The 17,359-nt window shown below is 39.6% G+C and overlaps 2 protein-coding genes across 6 annotated transcripts in view; one reads left to right on the top strand and one right to left on the bottom strand.

The window, feature by feature from the left end:
• The first annotated feature begins 250 nt into the window (after positions 1–250).
• On the top strand, positions 251–3,352 carry hadh (hydroxyacyl-CoA dehydrogenase). Its single transcript, XM_086082651.1, has 8 exons — positions 251–424; positions 902–1,030; positions 1,086–1,243; positions 1,434–1,560; positions 2,494–2,583; positions 2,647–2,719; positions 2,806–2,922; positions 3,001–3,352. Exons 1-8 carry the CDS (start codon positions 308–310, stop codon positions 3,117–3,119), a joined length of 930 nt encoding a protein of 309 aa, XP_085938777.1. The 5' UTR covers positions 251–307; the 3' UTR covers positions 3,120–3,352.
• Positions 3,353–5,863: 2,511 nt separating this feature from the next.
• The window catches only part of lef1 (lymphoid enhancer-binding factor 1), a 101,467-nt gene continuing 89,971 nt past the window's right edge, over positions 5,864–17,359 (bottom strand). For 4 of the 5 annotated variants that reach the window (XM_086083759.1, XM_086083761.1, XM_086083760.1 and 1 more), the window contains 3 exons: positions 15,111–15,159; positions 14,170–14,211; positions 5,864–7,273 (listed from right to left, as the gene is read on the bottom strand). In XM_086083759.1, coding sequence (XP_085939885.1) covers positions 14,177–14,211; positions 15,111–15,159 — 84 coding nt within the window. In that variant the 3' untranslated portion in view covers positions 5,864–7,273; positions 14,170–14,176. The remainder of the gene's footprint in view (positions 7,274–14,169; positions 14,212–15,110; positions 15,160–17,359) is intronic. The other variant, XM_086083762.1, reaches the window with a different exon arrangement.

Genomic DNA, 17,359 nt, shown 5'->3' with positions numbered 1-17,359 from the left:
ATATGTGGCCGATTAATATGTGTAAGAATAAGAATACCCAATGGAAAATGTTAGGGTTATTTTAATCAATCAATCAATCAATAAATAAATAAATAAATAAATTAATCAATCTAGACAACAGAGTCCATAAACCACGTATGCCACTATGAAAGTAAATCATTCCCATACGTTCACACTTTTGCAAAAAAAAATGTTTTCTACAGCTTTGCGTATCAATGTGGGTCAAAAGCCATGAAAGCGTCTCGGCGTCACGTGACCGGCGACCGTCCTGTTAGCTTACAGTAACTGGCAGCAACTTTCGGTCGTCATGGCGTTCTTCGGGCACCAGTTGTGCAGAGCTTTCTCCTCGTCGGCCCTTAGGAGTGTGGCCATCAAGCATGTGGTTATCATTGGCGGAGGACAAATGGGTGTGGGAATCGCGCAGGTGGGCACAAAATGAACGTTCGACTGTTAGCCGAGCGGCTAGGTGGCTAACCGAGTGTCACCGAGAGCTTGGTGACCTCGCGAAGACCAGCACTCGGATACTGAAGCACAAATGCATTTGTTTAATTCATGCTGCAGTTTATTAAACATTTGCATCGCTTCGTATGTTAAAATATATGTCGTTCAATGAACAAACAATAAGACAAGTTTAAACGGGGTGTTACATGTAACTGCAGTTTTGAATTTAGCCACCAGATGTCGCCGCATGCTGCTCTGTGAGTACCGTAGGACGCGTAGGTGATATTTAACTATGAAAGTCAATCATTTCTCTATGTTGTTTCGTAGTTGAGGTTTTATTTTAGGCTAGATTCACCAATTCTTCAAACTAGACATAATTGGAGTGCAGGAATCCTTTTATAAGTGTTAAACAAATGTTTAAAAAGTTGTCCGCTCACCCCATTTTGAATGTTTGCGATAGGTGGCTGCGTCGACCGGCCACCAGGTGACGCTGGTGGACATGTCAGACTCCATCTTGACGAAGGCGGTCAAAGGCATGGAGGCCAGCTTGAAGAGAGTGGTCAAGAAAAAGTTCGCTGACAAGCCCGAGGTCAGTGAGCCGATTATCACAAGTTTACCCTGAGGTGCTCATACATTCTTTCTAGGAGGGCGAGGCGTTCATCGAGAAAGTTCTACGCAACGTGTCCACCGCCACAGACGCCGCCGCTGCCGTCCAGAGCACGGACCTCGTGCTGGAGGCCATCGTGGAAAACCTGAAAGTCAAACAGGATCTTTTCAGCGGGCTGGACAAGGCGGCGCCGGCGTAAGCTTTGCAACTTGAATGGCTTTGAAAGCTGCCAATAGACGTTTATATACATTCATACACACACACACAAAAAAAATGCAGATTTGAATCCTGTAGATGTCGCCAGCAAATCGAAGAACAAATCAAGCACAAGAAGGCATTTTCCTCCCCAGTTTGACTTCTTTTATCTTTCTTTTTGTTGTTTCAGACACACCATATTTGCCAGCAACACATCGTCGCTGCCTATCGGCGACATCGCTAGCGCCACCTCCAGACTGGATCGCTTTGGCGGCCTGCACTTCTTCAACCCGGTCCCCATGATGAAACTCGTCGAGGTAACCTCGACACGTAATCTCATAGATAACAAAGTCAGGTCACAATGTGGACGTTTGCATTAAAACTAGTGGCGCAACGGGTCGGATCGTTTTTTGGGGGGGATCGGCAAAAAAAATAAACAAACAAACTGATAAAAGTGCTTTTTCATCAAATAAGAAAATACAATTAATTCAAAATGTCTAATATAGCGGTGTAGGATTTTGGAACACAACTTTTGGGTGCAATATGAGGCAGAAACATTCTAATTTTTTACATGCTTCATAAGATATTAATGGCCTAAAGTTTTTTTCCCCTATAATCGAAACAGCTAAGTTTGACATTTTGAGTTGAATGTTTTTCTTTTTTTAATGGGCAAAAGTGTTTTATAAAATAATTAAAAAAAAAAAAAAAAAAAAAATGAAGACAAAGCTCTATTTATCTTTTTAATTTTTTTTTTATCAAGACCTCAACGCGTAATATAAGGCACATACATTCCCTTCCTTTAAATATGGAGAGTGAATTACAAAGTAGCCTTGGTCCAGAATATTGAAAAAGAATGAAAGTAAGCCAGGTTGCAGCGGTCATGCTAACAGCTAGCCGCTAGCCACTTTACGTCCGAGACGTCTGCCGTATCATACAATGACGGCGTCATGAATTAGCGGTTTCTTAGCGTCCTAAATTAGCAATTGAATATGAGTTAAGGAGTTGGGTTGATGTTGGTCGCAACTAGAATGACAATCAACTACGATAAAGAAATTTCAAAGTGAAAGTGTACTAAGGCTTTTTTGCATTGCTGACAATGTATTACTGTATTTGGTCAACTTTATTTTGAAGTTAGGCTTAGCGTGTTTTACGTTGCGTACATTTCAGCTTCCTTGACATGTCAGAATGGTATCGACTGCGAATTTGTCTTCCCTGAAAATGGAACATGATATTATCGGTCCGCCCCGCAGGTCATCGGAACGTCCGCTACAAGCCAGGAGACGTTCGACTCCCTGGTGGACTTCAGCAAAGCGCTGGGCAAAACCACCGTGTCCTGCAAGGTAGGACTGGAATGTTGTCGTTTTTTTTTTTTCGCGCTGGGTAACTGACACGCTTCCGTCCAGGACACGCCAGGATTCATCGTCAACCGCCTGCTCGTGCCCTACATGCTGGAGGCCGTCCGTCTACATGAGAGAGGTGTGAAACCGCCTGCCAGGCCTTTACAACACTGTGGGAACCCCCTGCTGCATAGTTAAAAAGTCACGGCATTCATGTCATTACAGGTCACGGGTCCAAAGAAGACATCGACGTGGCCATGAAACTGGGTGCCGGTTACCCGATGGGACCCTTCGAACTGATGGATTACGTGGGCTTAGATACAGCCAAGTTCATTCTGGATGGTGAGCCCCCCCCCCCCCCCCAAAAAAAAAAGCCAGACGAATGTGGATTTGTGTTTCATGGGTTTGCCCTGTGGTCAGGTTGGAGCGCCATGGACCCCAACAATCCTCTCTTCGCCCCGAGCTCTTTGCTCAACAAGCTGGTCGCAGATGGAAAGTTTGGCAAAAAGACAGGAGAAGGATTCTATAAATATAAGTAACTTGATGCGAGTCAGGAATGGCGTCAAAAACTGAAGATGACGAATGAACAAGTGCAATGTTGCTTTTATAATCATTTGACTTGTTATAATATGTGCCTTTTTGACAGAATGATGAGCTACAAGTTGTGTGCAGAAAAAACGATTATACTTGAATGAAATTTGGGGGAAATTGTCAAGTGCTAATTGTTGTTTTTATGCATTTGAACAATTAAAGACCTCTATTTAACACCTGGCCTTAGTTTATTTTATACTTTTTTTTAACAAACAAGAGAAACATCTCCGTATAAAGAGCCATGCAGAATGTATAACAGAGTAACATTAAATGACAGAAAAACACGTAAATTAGGGCATAAATAAAAACACATTTCTTCAGCAATTCTGTGGCTTTCTTAGTCGTCACAAAATTCAAAGATTGCTACCACAAGAGTAATGCTTTCTTTCATTCAACCAATGATTGCAACCGGGTTTTGTTATGAAAAATCTACATTTGTGCATAAGATATTCCCCCAATATCAGCAACACATTAATTGTTTATTTTCACCAAATATCCCAAACTTAATCGAGTCCACCGTCAAAGATGGCAACTTAATTTGTTTGGACATAAGCCAGCTCTGCATCTCCAACCAAAAAAAACTACTGAATTGCAGAGCTTTCAACTTCCTTGTCACAAAAAAACAGCAGTTCACTTCAAAATAAAATTTTAGTCTAAAAAAATATTTTGTTTGATAAAACCTCATTATACATTTTTAAAATGTACTTCTTTGCGACATTATTTTAAAAGTCTAATGCAACCGACTTGTCTCGGAACATCCTGCCATCTCGAAAGTAAACACAAGGTGGTGCTGTTGCTCTTGAAATGAGAACGATTCGTGAAGCTTATTATTATTTGATTTCCATTTCACGTTCGTATTTTTTTTTATACACTAACATTGATTCTAAGCGATATCTAACTAATTTTCAAGGAAGTATCCCAATATTGTTAATACATAGCATTCTAAACATTTGTATTTCCATCTACAGTGGTACTTTGAGATAGGAGCCATCAATCGGTCGATTGTTCGCATTGACTTGCGAGTGCTGTTTGGTGGCATGTGACTCAACTCACTTCAAAACAAGCAACTGTGTGGCAGATAAAACTTGATTGGTCTGTGTATTGGTTGTGGCTATTACATTATATTATATTTTCACGCATTACGTTTGCGCATGCGTGGAAAAAAGCTAGGCTACCAACTAACCGTCATTTGAATGGCGCAGATTAGTGATGAGTCTTTGCGTAACTGTACACCTTAAAGCTTGCAAGTTAACCCCCGAAGTCAGTAAACCACATGCTATGCATGTTTAAAATACATTAAATAAAAAATAGCAACTTTCCAGCGGTTGAAATGTTAGAAATCAGAGCTCATTCCATTGGATCCAATTCATTTTCAATGACCGTATGGTAGTTTAGCTTACCCACAATGCACCACGCCGTTACCCACAATGCACCGTGCACACGAGATGCGCACTTCGCTTATTCAGACCTGTTCAATCAAGACTAAAATATCTCAAAAAGCTTCAACAAAATGAATTGATACAAATAAATTCACAAGTTAATGAGAAACAAAATGAACATTTATTAATCTGGAAAGCGTTACAATTGCAATTAACAAAGCTTTAAAGGACTCCAGCAAATAACGGTGAGAGCCATTAAAGCCAACAAATGAGAAAACATGGAATGGTGGTGACCCTTCCCAGCTGTGGCCATCCTACAGAAATTACCCAAGAAGTCACAAAAGAACCCGGGACGCCATCTGACGAACTGCAGGCCTCCCCCCGCCTTACTTCAGGTCAGTGTCTATGACTCTAGGAAAGAGACTACAGGGCAAAAATGGCATCCGTGGCAGAGCTTCAAAGCAATAACCGCGGGGTAGCACATTTCTCTCTGGAATACCTTGATGGTGTAGCCATGGTCAGATTCAGGACACCCTGTGCCAGATGCAGGAAAGCTGCCCCAGAACAGAACAAAGCCTCCTCAATGTATCACAGTGTTCTTTTCTTGGGATCTGTGAACAAAAAGCTGATGTGCCTTGACAGAAAGTTCCACTTTTGTCTCGTATGTCCGTTGGATATTCGCCCAGAACTTTTGTGGCTTACCAACATAAATGAATAAATAAAAAATAAATAAATATATATATAAATGCACTAAACTCCTCTCGCTGTTCATATTCAACAAGGAAACGGTGAGTAATTCTTCGAGAACATAATTAAGCATTCATTCGTCTGTTAGGTTTGTTTGTCCCCGCCATCAGCGCTTATTGGTTTCTTCCTGCCTAAACAACACCTGATTGGTCCGATCGGAAAAAGGTCGGTTGCAAACGTATCATCAGCGTGAGCGGTACAAGATGTATTTTCCGGAGTTTGTGAACTCACAAATACCGCGAGAATTTGATCTTGCTGGCAAGGTTAGTGAAAATACAGTGTTCTTTTGAAAACATGACTTTCTGGAAATACGAGATTTTTTTTCAACAAAAAAATCTTTTCCTCACCCCGCCCAAAAAACAAACAAATGAAAAATAATTAAAACAAACAAATGAAAAAAAATAAAAATAAATTCCACTAACTCATCCCTAAAATAAAAATTGCCTCAGACTTAACTTCTTCCTTTCAAGAAATGTATGAATTTTATTCTTAAAACTATACCACTGACCATAAATCCTTATGTCTTTGTGCATTTGCACACTTCCATTACCAACACACACGAGTGATCAAATGAGCAAATGGTGCCTTTTTATTGATTTTTCTTAAAAAACAACAAAAACAAAAACGTAAAACAGTTCAAAGACGACCACTTGGGAAGCAAAAGTGCTCCTCCAAGACGACAAGCGACCCCAAATTGTATCAACATGGGATAAAGTCATCATCATCATCATCATCATCATCATCGTCGTGGCGCAATAGTAAAATAGAGAAAATATCACAGAGATGCTTGCGTGGTGGATGGACGACAAAACAAAACAAAAAACAAAGAGTTCACTATTTTGCTACCAGGGGGAAAATAAAAAGGTCCATTGCAATGAAAGAGACTGTCAAGTGCTGGGGTAAATATATAATATCTGCTTCATTTGTCTGCTTGTCCATCAATAAAATATAGGCCTCACTCTCGCACGTCGGCTGAAAAAGGACCTGGGGAAAAGTACACCCACACTGCGTTAGTTGACATTATAAAAAAAATACAAATAAAATAAAAAACCTTCTGGGAGAAAAAAAAAGAAAAGGTTTTCCTGTGTGTCCAAAGCTTACGTTCATATATCACACTATATATATATATATATATATATATATATATATATATATATATATATATATATATATATATATATATATATATATATATATATATATATATATATACAAACAATATTTAAAAAAAAAAGAAGGAAAATGTACACCATGAAAAAAAAAAAATACAAGGGCTCAAGATTAAAAAGCAAAGTAAATGAAAAACTGGTCCAACTTATTGAGAAGCAAAATAAAAGTGTGGAGATGAGATGAGACGAGATCCCTCCAAGTTCCTTAGTGCAATTGACAAGAGGTGATTGGTCCGTTTGGTCGGAGGGGGGCGGGAACCCCAGAATGGTCTCCAGTGAAAAAGCGGGAATGTTGACCCTAACCAATTGGGGAACGCCCCGAGGGCCTTATACTACATTTATGGAAAAATATAGTCAACATTTATTTACGTGGACTTACGTATATTTGAAGCTTTTAATGAATTTCTTGCCGTTTGTAGGTCTCCCGCTCCTGAATTTGACAAGAGGTAACAAATAACTTACAATAACTTAGTTGGAGTGTGCAGGTGGTGTGTGTGCGCGCGCACATGTGTGTGTGTGTGTGTGTGTACAGGAAATGACACACAAATACACACACTGAGTGAAAGAACGTGAGTGATTGTCGTGTTCAGTTCAGTGTCTTTCCAGCAGGGAGAGCGTGAGGTGTCACTTTCAGGGGGTGATAAGTGATGGGCAGGTGGGGTAGTTGGAAGGGGTGAAGGAAGGAGGGGTGTGGGGGGGTTGGTCCTCTGAGGGTCTTCATGGAATCTTAGCAGGCCTCCATCTCGAGCAGAGGCCCCGCAGTGGCTGCCTTCGCTCTGCACGTGGAGAAGTTGTTCCGTTTTCCTCCTGCGATGACAGAAAGACGCGAGGGGTGGTTACGTGTCGCCATAGCAACGCAAAGGAGTTGGATATGAATAGGCAAAAACAAAAACAAAAACGTGTCAAATGGAAAACTCGGATCACTCCGACGGCATATTAGGGGCACGTATAAATATATATATTTTTTAGAGCGGGGGTAATATTCAGAGAGAAAAAACCTTGCAAATTTGCGAGAAAAAAACTAAAACTTACGACAAATACACGTAGCGCAGCTATAGTCTTAATGTGAGGATTCGTTGGTGGTTAATGGAACACTGGTTAGGGTTAGCTATAAAATGAAAAGGCAGGACGGAGACGGATTTATTCACCATACATGGCAGCCAGGGCGACAACACTTCCTGATCTCCTATCAGCTGACTAACACTAGCCAATCAGAAGCTAGCATACTTTAGGTAAATGCAAGTGAATGACGGGAGAGCAGCAGATGCGACACTACCTGTAGAAAAGAAATACCAAAATGTATGAATGTGTAAATAATAATTCTGGAAACATAAACGTATAAGTAAATACACATTTGAACAGATTAATTTAGATTATTGATCTTCAGGGTGGGGACCCGACGCTTCAAAGTACGAATGCTTAACATGATATGGTTAATCTCAGCTAAAGCAATTAATTACTATCTCCTTATTTGAAGAAGCATTGGCACAAACATCCGAGTACGCTACGTGTATTTCTCGTAAGTTTGAGTTTCTTTCTCGCAAATTTACCCTAATACGCCTTCGTGTATCACAAAGGAGTTATTTCTAAACTGTACGACAGTTGGAAATCAAAAAGACATCAATTGTTAAGTTAGCATCTTCCTGTTAGCCGCATTTGAAACATCTTCACCACATGTTGCATGAAAGCCACCACGGCCTCCGCCCGCCCCATCCTGACATCGACCCAAACTCCCCTCTTTGCAGACGCCGCAGACATGAAACGATCCGGCCTTCCTGCTCCGGGAAAGGAGTGAGTGTGCGTGTGTGCGTGTGCGTGTGTCTGTCGGCAGCGTTCCAACACTTCACAAGGTCCGGCCGACACAAACAGCAGGATTCAGGAGCAACTTGACCCCGCCTCTCCACCTCCTCCCGCCTGCATTAGCACTCAGGAATGCTGGCTAGCCTTTTTTTTTTCTTTTCACAGGAAATGAAGCGCTCCTCTGTTCATACACACACACGGTGATCCCTGTCCCGGGACACGAGCTCTCCGCCGGGCGTTTGAAGTGCGTGAGGTTAAGATAACTGGCGCGGCCTCGCGTCTCAATCGCCGCTTTCAACCTCCCGCGCGCCCAATCAAAGGGGGCCGCGGATGGGAGAGGCCCGCCTCTGAGCATCCATTTGAACCCCCCCCCCCCTCCTCCTACTCCCCCTTTACTGGGCTGTTTCTTCTGGTGCCATTAAGAAGGAAAACACGGCAGACAAATTGGCCTTTTAAAAGGGTTTGGGAGAGAGGCCACAAACAACATGGCGGAGGGAAAAGACACAAGATGGACAAAAGTATTGGGACATAATTGAGTGATTTATCAATTGCAAAAAAAAATTCTATCATACTTTTCTGTTTCTGCACTGATTTATTCACTTTGTGTCTTTCAGATAGAATTTGCCAAAGGAGGACATTGTCACATTCAAAATGTGCGCTCATGCGGCCGCTGCGGCTTGCACGTTTCAGATGATTAGATGCATGATGACATCACTGTTCCACCTTGGACAGTATATATATTTTTTGTATGAAACAAAAAGTCGAAGCTTTAGTTTCGACAAAAAAGTTGTGCATTTTGAAGGGAAAAACCAAACAGTCATATAAACGCATTACTATTAATTAATTAATTACTACTAATTTGAGAAAAAAGTTTTACGTTTTCGACCAAAACATGAAAAGCGCCACGAATTGCCATTGCACTTTTTATTTAGACAAAAAAGTAGGATATTTATTTTAGAATTAAAAAAATATTTTTTTTAAAGAAAAAAACAAAGACCGACTGAATATATAAAATGAAGCCATTTAGTGAAAAAAACCCCCCCAAAACAACTGCCGCTGCACTTCCTTTTTTTAATATGGACAAAAAAGTAACTTTTTAGAATTTTTTTCCCCAAAAATTTTTCTAACAAAAAAACCCCCAGACAGACTGAATATATAAAATAAAGCCATTTAGTGAAAAAACTAAAACTAAATAAAAACTTTTCACATGGTTCAGCATGACAATGCTTATTAAAAAAAAAAAAAAAATAGAGGTGGAACAACTTGGAAGCCAACCTGCCTTATGTGCCGACACCTCGACGGGCCTGTTGAGAGGAAACCATCCGGTGACCTTTAGTGTGCACATTTCACGCCGGCTTTTTCAAAAGCGGCAGTAAAGTTACGCCAGGGAGGAATAAAAATGAGCGGCTCCATTAAAGGACGCACCTGGAGCAGAAGGAGAAGGAGGAGGAGGTTTCGCACACTCAGCACTTTCTCCAAATTCTTCCTTGCCCAAGTCACTTTTATTTAGATTTTTTTTTAATAACGTGCCACCACAAGGCCGGCCAGGAAAGGCTCGAACCTGAAAAAGTGCGCCCACAAACCGCAGGCATGTGTGGGTGTGACTAATGGGAGGCGCCGGCCTCATCAGACGCGGCAACCATGGGGGGCCCGCACAGCTCGAGTCTGCCCCCCCCCTGACACAGCTCAGTCTGAGGGGGGGGGGGGGGGGGTAATGTGGCGGCACGTTGAAAGAGTCTGAACAATGACTGGTCCCTTCACTGTGGTCCCGCTTGAAAGTGAACACGAGGAGGGAGGGGGGGCGGTAACGGGAGTCCAAACTTTAAAGCACTTTTAAGGTGAGCGCTCACGACAGTGGACATTCAAAAGCTGTACTCAATTTTATTTTGAAAGCACCGGATTTAAAATTGGGGGCGAGGCTGGCGAAATTGAAGCATGAGAAAGCAGAAAATCGAATGAAAAAATAACAACGTGCCCCCCCTCCTCCTGCCTCTTGATAGCAGCCCCCCTCAGCATGATAAGCGTTTGGCAAGGTCCCGCGACTCGGACTCAGGAAGCGCCGGAGACATGACAAAGACCCTCATGGCGCTTAGCGCGCCGCTTCACAATGGGCCCGTGACTCGGGGCTAACGCGCGCAAGGGAGCAGTCTAAACAACAGGCCACGTGTCAACAAACACAGTCGAGGCTTTACAACAAGATCCTTTTCATGCTTGCTTCCTCTCAAAGGAAGGACGATAAACCGCAGATACCAACAAATACGCGGCCACCTCATCATTGCTGATGATATTGCGCAAGTTAGATGTACTCAGGCCCGACCCGATAGGGACTTTTTGAAGTCGATTCAAAAAGACATAATGAACAAAATAACTTTTTGGGCCACTTAAGGCTTACAAAAACAAAAGATATGGGAAGAAAAAGAAAAGTAGAACATTTGATTTGCTTTACAGTACTTTGTCATTTAGTACACTCTAAAAAGAGAATTGTTGAACCAGCTTAAATTGAGAAAGAGAATTGTTGACCAATTTAAATAAGAATCGCTTCAAAAGGTAACACATGATTGAGTTTAATGTCATTCAACTTAATGACATTAAACTTAACATATTCACTTTGGATTAACTGAATTCAATCGTGTGTTACCAGTTGAAGCGATTTTTTTTTAAATTGGTCAACAATTCAATTTGTAATCTTAAATTGGTTCAACAATTCTCTTTTTTAGAGTGTACAGTGAGGAATTTTCAAGTACAAAAAAAAAAATAAGTCAACAGCGCAATGAAGACATATTTTTTTACCAAAAAATAAATAAAAATAAAATAATAATCCAGGAAAAACAAGTATTATATATAATTTTTGTTTGGATTGAGTTAGAATTTTCAGTTGCAATTGAGAGATTAGGTGCATTAGGTGGGTGCTCTGTATTTCTATTCTCCTTTTAAAGTCACACATGTAAAATCTTCCTCTCATCCGTCAACTCACTTTTCCCATGATCACATTCCCTCCCTAATTATCCGAGGTCCCTTTGATGGCAGTAGTTGGGAGGTACTGGGAGGCACAGCGACCTCAGTTTGGGGGTTATGTTGGCAAATTGAAAGATGGCGGGGGGGCTCCATTCTATATAATTGCAGTCAGGCCCCCTTGTGGCGGGACACAGTGATGACATCCTAGAGTTTTTTTTTTGGGACCCTGGTGAGTCAGAATAAGAATTCAAATACAATTATCATGATCTGTTGCCAGATGAACAAAGTTGGAATTTAGAGCAATGAGTCAACAAGATGTAGAAAAAAAAACCCCTCTTAAGACTAAAACATTTCCGAGACCCACTTGCGGAAGATTTGTTCCACAGTGGTGGCGTCCAACTCTGCGGTGGTCCCATGGTTTGTCTCGCTTACGATAACAAAGCACCCACGTCCAAATGTTAAACACCGCTCGGCTCGGTCTTACAAATGCACACTGAGCGGAAACTCATAACACAAAACAACTAAGAGAAAAATTAATTATTTTAGTTTTGCTCCCGGGCTCCCCCTACAGTTGGGAAGTGGAAATTATTTCAAGGCGCAACAAAAATTGCCTTCACATTTTTCATCCCACATTTATTAGCCATTTTTATAACTTCTAGATGCTAGCAAAAAAAACCAACAACAACCCAAAAACTAATTCTACGTTATTCATTACGGAATACTAATTGCTAACAGAACTTGAAGGACTGTTGAACGCAAATTTAGTATTGATTTGGGAAACGACAAAACAAATCAATGTTACGATTTATATATATATAAACATACAAAATAGTATTTTATGAAATTTTGGCTATTTTTGGTTGAAGTGTAGCGTCAAAAGTAAGTAAAAAAAAAAAAACACCTCAGATGTTAGTGTGGCTGCATGGAAACTAAACAAACATGTTCTTTCTTTTTTTTTGCTGGCATCTAAACGGAGCGAACCTCAATCCAGCCCTGTGGGATCTGCATAAATTGAGGGCTCGGGGAATTGCGGCAGGATCCTCGGCATTATGCATATTGCGTCAAGGGCTGTCACCGAGAATCAACTGAGGTGTCCATCCCGCCGCGGCTAGGCGCTGCTAATTATTGGATCAGAGATAGACTGGCTTCTTAGCGCTTTGAAAGCCAACTGTGGCGAAAGAAGGAGAAGAAGGAGAAGGAGAAAGATGAGGGGCGGATAAAAAAGAAGAAGAGAAAAGCAGCCCAATTTGGGGAGCTAGTGGGTCATAAATCGATGGACGGGGTGGAAACCTTTGTGGCATTTTTGACGTAAGAGCAGATTAGTCACAAGTGACCGGCTTTTTCGGGGGTGGAATAACAGGATGCTGGCAGGGAGGTAAATACCCATCCAACCTTTTTCTACGGCGCTTGTCCTCATTAGGGCCAGCTGGAAACAGGACCAGTCAGCTGACTTTGGGCGAGACGGGAATCGAAAACCTACAACTTTGTTTGTTTTGTTGAACTGAATTAAGTGTCTTTGACAAATCGACTTGAAAATTTAATAAAAAATGTGTAATAAATGTACACTATATGTCTCTTCCTTGAAAGTATAAATTGCTTGCTGAAAATATTTGACTTTTTATTGAGAACAAATCTTATTGGTTGATATTCCTTTAAATAAAATATACATAATTGTTTCGGTCAAAATTCTACAATTTATTTTTAAATGTGGAAAGAATTGAATGAATACAAACTATTAAAATATTTTGTCTAGAATGTACCCATTTTTCATTCAAAAAGTTTTTTCCTCTAAGAAGTACATTTTGTTAAAAAAAAACTTCGACTTTTTTGCTGAAAACTATTAAGAAATACAACTCATGACATGACTTTTTTTTCTTGAAAAGGGAAAGAAAAAAGTGTTTCTTTGTTGAAAATGTTATAAATTTTCTGTCCAAATTAAACTTTTTTTTTTGCCAAAAAACAATGTACTTGTTAGTTGAAAATATAAAAAAAATTCTCAAGCATTTTTTAGTTTTAAATTTAAAGTTTCAAATGTCTGACTTTTTGCTGGAAATGTACACATTTACTGTCAAAATTAAAAATATTTTTCCTTGAAAATGTTTTTTTTTTCCTGCTGAAATTTGGTCAAACTTGTTGGTTGACAAAACACATTTTTCTTCAAACATTTTTTGTTATAAATATAGGACTTTTATCCTTGACAATGTAAAGAAAAAAAAGTTGAAAATGCAAGAAATATTTTTTTTCTGAAGAATCAAATCAGGATTTTGTTTAAAAATTTTCGTGAAAACTTTTTTAAAAATGTAAAATTGTATCTGTCAATGTTTTTTGTTTTGATTTGCTGTAAATATTTGACTATTCCATCATACGTTTTAAAAAAATTCCAAGCTTTTGTCCACATTTGCTGTGTAATAATATAAGTGCTTTATAAAACTTGAAGATGAAAGATGTGCTAACCAATAGTCCATATAGTGCTCACAGGGAGGGAAATACTGTAGCGGGGAAGAAACAAACAAGTTGCCAAATAATGCTCCTTTTTGAGCCCAGGTGACACTTTTTGACATTGCCTCAATCAATACATCTCGCCCTTTGTTACGACCATATAAGACAGCGTAAAATCTTATTAAGGCAAAGCAGCTCATAAAAAAAAAGAAGCTCCTGAACGTCTGCTTGACAAAAGAGATGCGACACATGCAGACCATATGGAGCAAAGATGATGTAAACTTGAAAAAAAAAATGCTCTGGATTTATCCTTTTAATCAAAATAGATGAACACAGATGTTTTTTTTTTCTTTTCCAAACGCACTTCATCCACCATTGCTGCTCCAAGATACACAAACACACACACACATTTTAATGGACACAATGACTATGGGATTAGTCTGTTAGCTTTTTTCAAAGACAGGTGACACGTGATGACCTAATAGGAGGAGAGGGGAGGTGTATCTTACCATTTTCTTAGATGTACGCCGTTTTCATTCTCTGGCCCGTACCTGCAAAAAATGGCATCTTTTAAAATTGGGCGGACAAAAAAAAGTGAAGCATTTCGAGGCAACATGAGCTCATTACCGCCTGTTCGGTTGGAACACAGTGAAAGTCGAACGTACGGTTTGAAAGTGAAATGTAGTTTTTCGGTGGGATGCAACCATAGAAGCTGAATGCTGGTAGCATGGCAGTTTTGGCTGTGCAGCACAATATGGCTAAAGACATTTTTGATGAAAGTTAGCCACGCCATGAGAAGAAACTCGCCTCTCAGGCATGCAGAAAAGTATTAACTCAACACGTGCGCTTTACTTTTTCTTGAGCTTTTGCTGTGACGCCGGCAACGAAGAAAAACGTAAAAAAATAAAAATGTATTATATTCAAATAAAATATTATGTAGCACATCCACTGTGTCAAAATGGCCTATAGATATAAGTAATAATAATTTGATAAGTAAATAAAATTTAATAAATATAGAACAAGAAAAACTTTAATAATTTAGTGAGTAAAAAATAAATAGCATTCCATTCCATACTAAATAAAATAATTAATATTAAGAAAAAAAAGCAAATCAAAAATAACATATAAAGTAGAATTTCATCAAACAAAAGTAAATAAAATAAAAGTACAGAAGCTAAGTATAGCAACATCCCAGTAATGGGAACGTTTGACTTTGTGGGTTGCATTTTTTTTTTTTGACTAGCGATGACCTCATCATCGTGTTAAAGGTAGAGTGTCTCGAAAACGAGGTCAGCAGGAAGTAACATTGACCAGGCGAAGCAAAGGCAAATCAAACGTGCAAAGCGCCGAGTCGCAGAGAAAATATCCAGACAAATCCCAAAGGAGGCGTGACGTAGACAAGATGGGGACGTCGTAGGAGGGCGAGCGGCGGGCGGGTGCGGCGACTCACCTGCGGCCGACTCCTGGATCTTCTCCCGCTTCCGCTTCTTCTTCTTCCCCTAAAAATATACAGAGGAACGCATAAAGTGTGGCTCCAGCACTCACGCTCACTAGACCACTCTGATTGGCTGCTGCAATGTTCACTCATCCCCTGCTGGACATCCCACCGGCATGCCACCCGGACACTCCGGAAAGCCGCCGCCGCCAACAACAAAAGCCAAGATGAGAGGGAAAGCGATCTTTTTGTAGTCGAAGCTAAAGTGATCAAAGTTGCAGCTTCCAGTTGTTCGTGGATTTTTTGTTGTTGTTGCCCAATCAGATTTCAGCCTTGATGTGTTGCCGTGCAAGTATTATTTTACCCAACATTTTTAGAATCCTGCATGCTGGCAATATATCGTTGAAATCGCTAACCAATCAGACTTGAGACTCACAACTCTACGTTGTCTCAAATCCTTCAGAGTGATGTCAGCGTTTTATCCTCCTCTGATTGGTTGAGTTTAAAATGCGCACCAAGGATTGATCTACACGGGAGGACGTGATTAAAAATTCCTTTTCAAGGCGCAGTTTTCAAGAAAACCTGCAATTTATGAGGCTAGGTCAACTCGTGACTCGATTCAACCCGGCGACACATCTGAAGCTCACACGCACCCACATTTTCTATAGATGTAAATGCTAGTGTGAATGTCTATATATGTCCTGCGATTGACCAATCCAGTCTTTGAAGTCCCCTTTAATGACATTAGCATTAAAACCCAATTAAAAATGCTCACCCGCATTAAGCTCAATGACAACGACGAGCTCCACGTTTTCTTCCCAAAGAGGGTGCTGAGGATTTGTTTGTCACCCCAGGGAGATGATGTAGGGGGGAGAATATAGGTATGGATTCTCGAGGTTCTCAAATATAAGCAGCACTTTTGGTTCCCTGCTAATCCACTTATTCAAGAGCTAATCTGCCAGCAAAGAGGAGACGCACACATACACGGTCGGGGGTGCTCTAGGAATACTCGAAACTGACAGAGCATACCATTTAGTCCAACCCGGATGCCTCTTTTTTTATGTGAGTGATTTGACTTTATTTTAGTTTTACTATACCGTGGCAAACTTATTTTTACACTCAATATCAATATATCCTATATCAGTGAGGAAATGTCTCTCAGCAAGGTGTTTGTGTTTGGCGGCGCAGCAGCAGAGGCAGGAAAGGAGGAAGGATGCCGTCGATGTCCGAGGGGAGGCAGATAAACACCACAAAGCACTTTTTTTTCCAAATTCTTTTTTTTTCTGTTTTGGGCTGGTGGTGGAGTGAACGTGAGTGCCGGAGCCACACTTTCATAAAGGCTGGTGCTCATTCTCTCTCTCACTCTCTCTCTCCCTCACCCTCCCTCCCTCCCCCTTCACTGACAAACAGTGGTAAGGCTTCAATTTCCAAACTTTTTTTTAATCCAAAAATTTTTTTTGCCTTAAAACTATAAAACTTATTTTTCTTGGATATATAATACATTATCTTCTTGATTTTTTTCCCATCAAAATTATAAAAAAAAATATTTTCTCTCAAAAATACAGTATGTGACACTTGACTGGTATATTATTTTGATTTAAATAATAAAAAAAATACCTTATTTCTTAAAAAAAAAAAGATTATGGTCCTAATATTATAACTACTCTCAAAAATATAGATGTATTTCTAGATTTTTTTTTCTCAGAAAATTTATCAAAAACATTTTTTTTTAAATAATAATAATTAAAAAAAATATATATACTGCATATTTAAAAATTCTTCAAAATAAACCACTTTTTGGTACTATTACGACATCACGCTCCAAAATATACAACTTTATTCACATAATATTACTACTTCAATCACAAGAATATTTGTTTTCTTCTAAAAAATAAACATCTATCCCGAAAATTACTTTTATCAAAATAATATCCAACTTTTCCCTGGAAACATACTACTCTTATTCTCGAAAATATTTAACTTTATTCACGTAATAAAACACCTTTAATTAATTAATTAATTAAACTTGAAATATAAATACGTTTTACCTTGAAAATATGCAAAAACTTTAAAATCTCACTTTTTTCCTCAAAAGCTATTCTGACTTTAATATTGAAAATATATGACTTGAAAATATTCCCCTTAGTGTATTTACATTACGTATAAACTGTATATTGTAGTGTACAGTATTGCATATTATTGTACTGCCATACACACACACTTACACAGTGTTGTGTTTTTAAAGGCTCTTAAAAAAATCTGAA

Source organism: Leptonotus elevatus, chromosome 8 (assembly GCF_054856555.1).
Source record: "Leptonotus elevatus isolate MCC_2025b chromosome 8, RoL_Lele_1.0, whole genome shotgun sequence".
In the NCBI taxonomy this organism is placed as follows: Eukaryota; Metazoa; Chordata; class Actinopteri; order Syngnathiformes; family Syngnathidae; genus Leptonotus; species Leptonotus elevatus.
Note: the sequence above shows the minus strand (reverse complement) of the source record. Positions and strands in the feature narration are given on the sequence as shown.

Excerpts from the sequence above, each read along its gene's own strand:
- hadh (XM_086082651.1), top strand. The coding sequence starts at position 308 with ATGGCGTTCTTCGGGCACCAGTTGTGCAGAGCTTTCTCCTCGTCGGCC. Across the intron at positions 1,561-2,493 it reads CCATGATGAAACTCGTCGAG|GTCATCGGAACGTCCGCTAC; the intron begins GTAACCTCGACA and ends TCCGCCCCGCAG. Across the intron at positions 2,584-2,646 it reads AAACCACCGTGTCCTGCAAG|GACACGCCAGGATTCATCGT; the intron begins GTAGGACTGGAA and ends GCTTCCGTCCAG.